The 9720-nt window shown below is 41.6% G+C and overlaps 1 protein-coding gene across 1 annotated transcript in view; it reads left to right on the top strand.

Moving 5' to 3' along the window:
• Positions 1–1369: 1369 nt before the first annotated feature.
• LOC128239988 (neurogenic locus notch homolog protein 1-like) overlaps positions 1370–9720 on the top strand; it is a 29459-nt gene continuing 21108 nt past the window's right edge. The window contains exons 1-2 of the mRNA XM_052956469.1: positions 1370–1424; positions 9632–9667. Coding sequence (XP_052812429.1) covers positions 1409–1424; positions 9632–9667 — 52 coding nt within the window. The 5' untranslated portion in view covers positions 1370–1408. The remainder of the gene's footprint in view (positions 1425–9631; positions 9668–9720) is intronic.

Genomic DNA, 9720 nt, shown 5'->3' with positions numbered 1-9720 from the left:
ATTCGAGAGAAATCCGGAGCAGTCCACAAAGTTTTCACACATAAATTGTTAATACTCTGCCAAATTTAACAGGTAACGTATAATAACTTAGTTTAACTCTACAATACTAATGGTCTTTCCGATGGGACCTCAATTCTGGTCCCATGTGACAGTGTTATAGCAGGGTAGAACTAACCATGGTTACCTTTTTCTGTGTACTATCCTCAATAGATAACCACCTAGTATATTAAACTCATAAACACCCAGATAAGAAGCTTGGCTTTTGCTGTCGGATAGCTTGGTTTGGACACAAAACAGCCGTAATTTGAAAGGGCAAGTATTTATCCTTCTTTAAATAGCAGCGAAAAAGGAAATTTATTACCGGCTGGATAGAAATTGTTTACTATATAATAGTATATAATAGTTACAATATAGAACAAATGATGTTCACGAGGTGTTTACGGTCTTTTTACTATATGCCTAAAATTGGAGTTAAAAATGATTAACGTTACGTCATTTCGGCATGCACGTTACATTTATGTTAACAAATTTACAAGAACGGAGACCAAACTTCTTTTGTATCAAACAACTGTTTATATTGAATCATATCATGTCAACTGAACTTTTGTTTTAGACAGCGATCGATCACCTTTTGACAGCTTCCAGTAAGACAGTAGCATTACTGTTGGGACTCAAGTGGCGCATCGTGGTGTTCAAAACTCATGGTATTTTTCGTTTCAGTTATAATCATGTAATGTTGCAACTATTTTCGGTACGTATAAGGCCAAAAGGAACGAGGGACCCTTTAGTTTTTCATCGCCGTTTCTTAGAATATGTCCATTAAAGATTAGTTCACCGGTAGAATTATAAGTGTGTCTTGTACGTTTTGCATTTACTCATTTCCATGAGTGAGATAAATCGACCTTTGTTGTTTGGACGTTCTCCTTATTCAGCTCATTAAATGCAGGTTAACACATTGCCTTTGAAGTTAACGGAAGAAGTGTTTCCTGCTTTTTGCGCTTAGTACTTTGTATCACTGACGTCATGTTTCTGCCTGCTGGCACAACTCTCGTCTAGCTATCTTTTAAGTCAAATCATTTTTACAGACTGTTGTACGTTTTCTGCAAAGTATATCAAAGAAATATAACAATAATAATATAATAACATTTGTGACTACATGTACATTATACAATTTTTAGCAAGCATACACTAATTTATATCTCCGTAGTCTTCCTTTTGTCTAATGATCAACTTGCTAAACATTACAAAATTCAAAAACTGGCAAACTTTTAGAACTCTACAGTTCCTTCGTCCTAAAATTCATATCTTTAAATACTACATGTACAAACGTCTGAACCTACACCGTATTTGGAATCACAGTGCACGATTCTTATCCAAGCTTGCATGCCAAATCTATTTGCTCTCAGTTATGGATATCAAAACAGGTTTGTTTATTTGACCAAATGTTTTATTTAATAATGATGGTTTTTTGATATTGGCAATATTATTTTGTACATAAAAAATTGATTATGTTTTTGCATTTATCTGTTTTGTCAATGTCAAGGCTTGTTTTGTTTCCAGGTCAAGCTTTGTGCCTCTAAATGGGTTTTTTCTTAAAAGTAAGCTACTGGACTTGTCCCTGCTTTAGGCTCCACCAGTAGGCGAGTAGTTCTCGGACACTTTTAGAGGTTTTATCGATAAAGTATCCTTATTTTAAAAGATATATGATATTCCAATATTTATAACAAACTTCAGCTTTTCTTCTGTTGAAATAATGCAAAATCAAGTAAAATTAAACAACTTAGCTCCATTCTCACAGGCTCCGAATGTGGTGCTCAAAAGAGGTTAAATTTTAGTTCGACAGAAGTAGTTCTCGGACACTCCCTTAAATGATCAACAAAACCGGGAAACATGCGCTGAAGTGATTTTTTATTTAATATATTTAAAAGTGGAATTTTCAAACCAGTAGGTAATATATATCTTATTATTTTTCATTAAAAACTAATCAAATTGTACCTATATACAGATAACATGAAGCTCATAAAAATGAAATAAGTGGTATATATTTTTAGCACAAGTGTAATGTAAACGCTCGACTTATAATAACATGAATATTTTCGTAAATGCAGAATGTCGTCTGCGTCAAAAAAGGAAGTATACCAAACAATTCGAATTTTTGCGGATGCGCACTATAATTTTGATTCCAAGCGGAGGTAAAATGTGATTTTGTAAACAACTGGAAACTTTTGGAATTCAACGTCTTATAATCCTTACCTAAAGAAAAGATTTGGTACCTGCTGAAACTTTTCAAACACCTGATTGATTTAAATCAGGTGCTTGATATGTAAATTCCAAAATGAAGTGAAAATCGTGAGTGTCCGAGAACTACTCGCCGACTAGTAGCGTTTTGCCTCTCAACATGAGTTCTATTTGTATTAAAGCTAATGAGCTTGACCCTGCTTTGGGCTCTGGCTCACTGCCTCTAACCAGGAGTTTTACTTGAATGTTAGATACTGGGCTTGACCCAGCTTTGGACTCTATCTTACTGCCTCTAACCAGGAGTTTTGCTTGAATGTTAGGTACTGGGCTTGACCCTGCTTTGGGCTCTACCTTACTGCCTATAACCAGGAGTTTTGCTTGAATGTTAGGTACTGGGCTTGACCCTGCTTTGGGCTCTGCCTTACTGCCTCTGACCAGGAGTTTTACTTCAATGAATAGCTACTGGGCTTGACCCTGATTTTGGCTCTACCTTACTTCCTTTAACCAGAGTGTTGATTATTTGTAAGCTACTGGGCTTGCCCCTGCATTGGGCTCTAGCTCATTTCCTCTAACCAGGAAGTTTGCTTGAATGTTAGCTACCGGGCCAGACCCTGCTTTGGGCTCTAGCTCACTTCCTCTAACCAGGAGTTTTGCTTAAATGTTAGCTATTGGGCTTGGCCCTGCTTTGGGCTTGACCCTGCTTTGGGCTCAAGCTCACTTCCTCTAACAAGGAGTTTTGCTTGAATGTTAGCTACTGGGCTTGACCCTGCTTTGGGCTCTACCCTACTGCCTCTAACCAAGAGTTTTGATTGTATGTAAGCTTCTGGGCTTGCCCCTGCTTTGGGCTATAACGTACTGCCTTTAACTAGGAGTTTAACTTGAATAATAGCTACTGGGCTTGACCCTGCTTTGGGCTCTAGCGTACTTTCTCTAACCAGGAGTATTACTTAAATGTTAGCTACTGGGCTTGACCCAGCTTTTTGCTCCACCTTACTGCCTCTACCCAGGAGTGTTGATTATATGTAAGTTACTGGGCTTGCCCAAGCATTGGGCTCTAGCTCACTTCCTTTAACTAGGAGTTTTGCTTGAATGTTAGCTACTTGGCTTGACCCTGCTTTGGGCTCTACCTTACTGCCTCTAACAAGGAGTTTTGCTTGAATTTTAGCTACTGGGCTTGACCCTACTTTGAACTCTACCTTAATGCCTCTGACCAAGAGTTTTACTTGAATGTTAGCTACTGGGCTTGACCATGCTTTGGGCTCTTCCTTACTGCCTCTGACCAAGAGTTTTACTTGAATGTAGGCTACTGGGCTTGACCCTGCTATGGTATTAGCTTATTGGCTCTGACCAAGAGTTTGACTTGAATGTTAGTTACTGGGCTTGACCCTTACTAAGGCCCTACCTTAATGCCTTTAACCAGGAGTTTTGCTTGAATGTGAGCTACTGGGCTTGACCCTGCTTCGGGCTCTACCTTACTGCCTCTGACCAGGAGTTTTACTTGAATGCTAGCTAATGGGCTTGACCCTGCATTTGGCTACACCTAACTGCCTCTAAAAAGGAGTGATGATTATATGTTAGCTATTGGGCTTGCCCCTGCTTTGGACTCCAGCGTACTGCCTCTAACCAGGAGTTTTTCTTTAATGTTAGCTACTGGGCTTGACTCGGCTTTGGGCTCTAGCTCACTCACTACCTCTAACCAGGAGTTTGCTTGAATGTAAGCTTCTGGGCTTGACCCTGCTATGGACTCAAATAATTGGCTCTAACCAGGAGTTTTTCTTGAATGTAAGCTACTAGGCTTGACACTACTTTAGGTTCAAGCTCACTGCATCTAACAAGGAGTTTTGCTTGAATGTTAGCTACTGGGCTTGACCCTGCTATGGGCTTAGCTTACTGCCTCTGACCAGGAGTTTTGCTTGAAATTTAGAAACTGGGCTTGACCCTGCTATTGGCTAAGCTTACTTCCTCTGACCAGGAGTTTTGCTTGAATGTAAGCTTCTGGGCTTGACACTGCTATGGGCTTAGCTTATTGCCTCTAACCAGGAGCTTTCTTGAATGTTAACTACTGGGCTTGACCCTACTTTGGGCTCTAGCTCACTGCCTCTTACCAGGAGTTTTACTTGAATGTTAGCTACTGGGCTTGATCCTACCTTGGGCTTTAGCTTGCTGCCTCTAACCAGGAGTTTTGCTTGAATGTTAGATATTGGGCTTGACCCAGCTTTGGGCTCTACCTTACTACCTCTGACTAGGGGTTTTACTTGAATGTTAGCTACTGGGCTTTACCCTGCTTTGGGCTCTAGCGTACTGCCTCTAACCAGGAGTTTTGCTTGAATGTAAGCTAACGAGCTCGACCCTGCTATGGGCTAAGCTTACTGCCTCTGACCAGGAGTTTTGCTTGAATGTAAGCTTCTTGGCTTGACACTGCTATGGGCTTAGCTTATTGCCTCTAACCAGGAGCTTTCTTGAATGTTAGCTACTGGGCTTGACCCTACTTTGGGCTCTAGCTCACTGCCTCTGACCAGGAGTTTTACTTGAATGTTAGCTACTGGGCTTGACCCTACCTTGGGCTTTAGCTTGTTGCCTCTAACCAGGAGTTTTGCTTGAATGTTAGATATTGGGCTTGACCCAGCTTTGGGCTCTACCTTACTGCCTCTGACTAGGGGTTTTACTTAAATGTTAGCTACTGAGCTTTACCCTGCTTTGGGCTCTAGCGAACTGCCTCTGACCAGGAGTTTTGCTTGAATGTAAGCTTACGAGCTCGACCATGCTATGGGCTAAGCTTACTGCCTCTGACCAGGAGTTTTGCTTGAATGTAAGCTTCTGGGCTCGACCCTGCTATGGGGTTAGCTTATTGCCTCTAACCAGGAGCTTTCTTGAATGTTAGCTACTGGGCTTGATCCTGCTTTGGGCTCTAGCGTACTGCCTCTGGCCAGGAGCTTTGCTTGAATGTAAGCTTCTGGGCTTGACCCTGCTATGGGCTTAGCTTGTTGCCTCTAACAAGGAGTTTTTCTTGAATGTTAGCTACTGGGCTTGACCCTACTTTGGCCTCTAGCTCATTGCCTCTTACCAGGAGTTTTGCTTGAATGTTAGCTACTGGGCTTGACCCTATTTTGGGTTCTAGCGTTTTGCCTCTTACCAGAAGTTTTGCTTGAAATTTAGACACTGGGCTTGACCCTGCTATGGGCTTAACTTACTGCCTCTGACCAGGAGTTTTGCTTGAGATTTAGATACTGGGCTTGACCCTGCTATGGGCTAAGCTTATTGCCTGTAACCAGGAGTTTTCTTGAATGTTAGCTACTGGGTTTGACCCTACTTTGGGCTCTAGCTCACTGCCTCTTACCAGGAGTTTTACTTGAATGTTAGCTACTGGGCTTGATCCTACCTTGGGCTCTAGCTCGCTGCCTCTAACCAGGAGTTTTGCTTGAATGTTAAATATTGGCTTGACCTTGCTATGGGCTTAGCTTACTGCCTCTGACCAGGAGTTTTGCTTGAATGTAAGCTTCTGGGCTTGACCCTGCTATGGGCTTAGCTTACTGCCTCTGACCAGGAGTTTTGCTTGAAATTTAGAAACTGGGCTTGACCCTGCTATTGGCTAAGCTTACTTCCTCTGACCAGGAGTTTTGCTTGAATGTAAGCTTCTGGGCTTGACACTGCTATGGGCTTAGCTTATTGCCTCTAACCAGGAGCTTTCTTGAATGTTAACTACTGGGCTTGACCCTACTTTGGGCTCTAGCTCACTGCCTCTTACCAGGAGTTTTACTTGAATGTTAGCTACTGGGCTTGATCCTACCTTGGGCTTTAGCTTGCTGCCTCTAACCAGGAGTTTTGCTTGAATGTTAGATATTGGGCTTGACCCAGCTTTGGGCTCTACCTTACTACCTCTGACTAGGGGTTTTACTTGAATGTTAGCTACTGGGCTTTACCCTGCTTTGGGCTCTAGCGTACTGCCTCTAACCAGGAGTTTTGCTTGAATGTAAGCTAACGAGCTCGACCCTGCTATGGGCTAAGCTTACTGCCTCTGACCAGGAGTTTTGCTTGAATGTAAGCTTCTTGGCTTGACACTGCTATGGGCTTAGCTTATTGCCTCTAACCAGGAGCTTTCTTGAATGTTAGCTACTGGGCTTGACCCTACTTTGGGCTCTAGCTCACTGCCTCTGACCAGGAGTTTTACTTGAATGTTAGCTACTGGGCTTGACCCTACCTTGGGCTTTAGCTTGCTGCCTCTAACCAGGAGTTTTGCTTGAATGTTAGATATTGGGCTTGACCCAGCTTTGGGCTCTACCTTACTGCCTCTGACTAGGGGTTTTACTTAAATGTTAGCTACTGAGCTTTACCCTGCTTTGGGCTCTAGCGAACTGCCTCTGACCAGGAGTTTTGCTTGAATGTAAGCTTACGAGCTCGACCATGCTATGGGCTAAGCTTACTGCCTCTGACCAGGAGTTTTGCTTGAATGTAAGCTTCTGGGCTCGACCCTGCTATGGGGTTAGCTTATTGCCTCTAACCAGGAGCTTTCTTGAATGTTAGCTACTGGGCTTGATCCTGCTTTGGGCTCTAGCGTACTGCCTCTGGCCAGGAGCTTTGCTTGAATGTAAGCTTCTGGGCTTGACCCTGCTATGGGCTTAGCTTGTTGCCTCTAACAAGGAGTTTTTCTTGAATGTTAGCTACTGGGCTTGACCCTACTTTGGCCTCTAGCTCATTGCCTCTTACCAGGAGTTTTGCTTGAATGTTAGCTACTGGGCTTGACCCTATTTTGGGTTCTAGCGTTTTGCCTCTTACCAGAAGTTTTGCTTGAAATTTAGACACTGGGCTTGACCCTGCTATGGGCTTAACTTACTGCCTCTGACCAGGAGTTTTGCTTGAGATTTAGATACTGGGCTTGACCCTGCTATGGGCTAAGCTTATTGCCTGTAACCAGGAGTTTTCTTGAATGTTAGCTACTGGGTTTGACCCTACTTTGGGCTCTAGCTCACTGCCTCTTACCAGGAGTTTTACTTGAATGTTAGCTACTGGGCTTGATCCTACCTTGGGCTCTAGCTCGCTGCCTCTAACCAGGAGTTTTGCTTGAATGTTAAATATTGGCTTGACCTTGCTATGGGCTTAGCTTACTGCCTCTGACCAGGAGTTTTGCTTGAATGTAAGCTTCTGGGCTTGACCCTGCTATGGGCTAAGCTTACTGCCTCTAACCAGGAGTTTTGCTTAAATGTAAGCTTCTGGGCTTGACTCTGCTTTGGGCTTAGCTTGTTGCCTCTAACTAGGAGTTTTCTTGAATGTTAGCTACTGGGCTTGACCCTACTTTAGGCTCTAGCTCACTGCCTCTGACCAGGAGTTTTGCTTGAATGTTAGCTACTGGGCTTGACCCTACTTTGGGCTCTAGCTCGCTGCCTCTAACCAGGAGTTTTGCTTGAATGTTAGATACTGGGCTTGACCCAGCTTTGGGCTCTACCTTACTGCCTCTAACCAGGAGTTAAATTGAATGTTAGCTACTGGGCTTTACCCTGCTTTGGGCCCTAGCGTACTGCCTCTAACCAGGAGTTTTGCTTGAATGTAAGCTAATGAGATTAACCCTGCAATTGGTTTAGCTTACTGCCTCTTGCCAGGAGTTTTTCTTGAATGTTAGCTACTGGGCTTGACCCTGCTTTGGGCTCCACCTTACTGCCTCTGACCAAGAGTTTTACATGAATGTTAGGTTCGGGGCTTGACCCTGCTTAGGGCTCTAGCGTACTGCCTCTAACCAGGAGTTTTGCTTGAATGTAAGCTTATGAGCTTAACCCTGCTATGAGCTTAGCTTATTGCCTCTAACCAGGAGTTTTGCTTGAAATTTATATACTGGGCTTGGCCCTGCTATGGGCTTAGCTTACTGCCTCTTACCAGGCGTTTTTCTTGTATGTTAGCTACTTGGTTTGACCCTACTTTGGGCTCTAGCTCACTGCCTCTAACCAGGAGTTTTATTGAATGTTAGCTACTGGGCTTGACCCTACCTTGGGCTCTAGCGTACTGCCTCTGACCAGGAGTTTTGGTTGAATATTAGCTTCTGGGCTTGACCCTGCTTCGGGCTCTAGCTTACTGCCCCTTAACAGCGTTTTTCCCTAACATTTAAGCTACTATGCTTGTCTTATGTGGCTATGGCTTAGTGCCTCTTATCAGGAGTTGTATTTGATTGTTAACTACCCGGCTTGCCCTTGTTGTTGTCATTGTTTTCATATGAAACGTCTGTTTTTTATTTATTGGGGTGTGGGTGGAAAAGTTTCCTTCTATACCATAAAAACGCCTCTAACGTTCTTGCTGTATGTGAACATTTACGACAATCAGAGCAATTATTTTCTACTACATAATTTACATTGTTACAATACTTGGTAATGACTTAGTCTTATGTTGTCATCAAGGTATCTAACCCCAGTCTTATCAGCACGAAGGTCAATTATCTTCATTCATTTTAAATAACGCCCGAATTCGCCACGTTTAAAGTTCTCTAATACATACGCTTAATTTTATTTTGTAAATTATTTAAAAAAATCCTTTTACATCTACTTCAGACCTTCCCTTTAAATTAAATTCATTTTTGAGAGAAACTGGAATAAAACAAACAAGATTGTGTTGCAATTGATTTTTCTATTCTGATTCCTCATCAAATAAATCCAAACTTGATCAGTACAAATCATTGCACGCTTCCTTTTCATGTATTGAATATCATGATTCAATTCAGTAAAAATTGAAACAACTTTCTGATCTTAATTGAAAAAAGCCTTGTAAATTTTATATCGAAATACATTTACAATGTTCATAGTTTTGAAAACTTTTAATTCACTTCTTCTTTGATTTCCTTTTATTTTCAATGCCAACGCTAAATAAAAACCGTCACTTTTAGTCTAGGCTAGTAATCGACCACCAGCATACTTCATAGACTCCGTACGCGTTGACTCCATATATAAGTTTAAGTTGTTGTTAGAACGGATCAATTAAATATGATTATGTAGTTAATATTGCTGTCCTGGATATGGCCGGTCGCAAATTTGATTTTTAATCTAAAATTTAATTCACCTGTTAACGTTCCACAGGCAGACAGCAAAATTTTAACCGCTTATCGGCTAATGGAGAACTTCTGATTATCGTCGCGTTGTGAAACAAATAAATAAACGTACAAAGAGTATAGTTACATTTATTTCATTCGTGTTTTTGGTTCTTTTTCACATGAAATCCAACTTAAAATGACCTAAGTTATCATATATCTGGGAAAATAACTTCTTGTGGTATTTTTGCTATACTTTTGAACGTATTATTTATCTATTTCAAATAACATAAATATTTTAGGGGGTCAACAGGCATCTAAACGCCACATACTTGTACAAACTTAATCACTCACTACGTACGTCATGCGTTCTTAATGTCTTTCTTGCAGTCCTCGTCATTGTCGTTGTGTTGCTGGAGCATAAAGGTAAAACACAAGGATTCTATTATTTTTTCTGTGAAATAATATTAGTATTGTAT

The sequence above is a fragment of the Mya arenaria genome, chromosome 7 (genome assembly GCF_026914265.1).
Source record: "Mya arenaria isolate MELC-2E11 chromosome 7, ASM2691426v1".
In the NCBI taxonomy this organism is placed as follows: domain Eukaryota; kingdom Metazoa; phylum Mollusca; class Bivalvia; order Myida; family Myidae; genus Mya; species Mya arenaria.
This window is presented reverse-complemented; position numbering and strand designations above follow the sequence as displayed.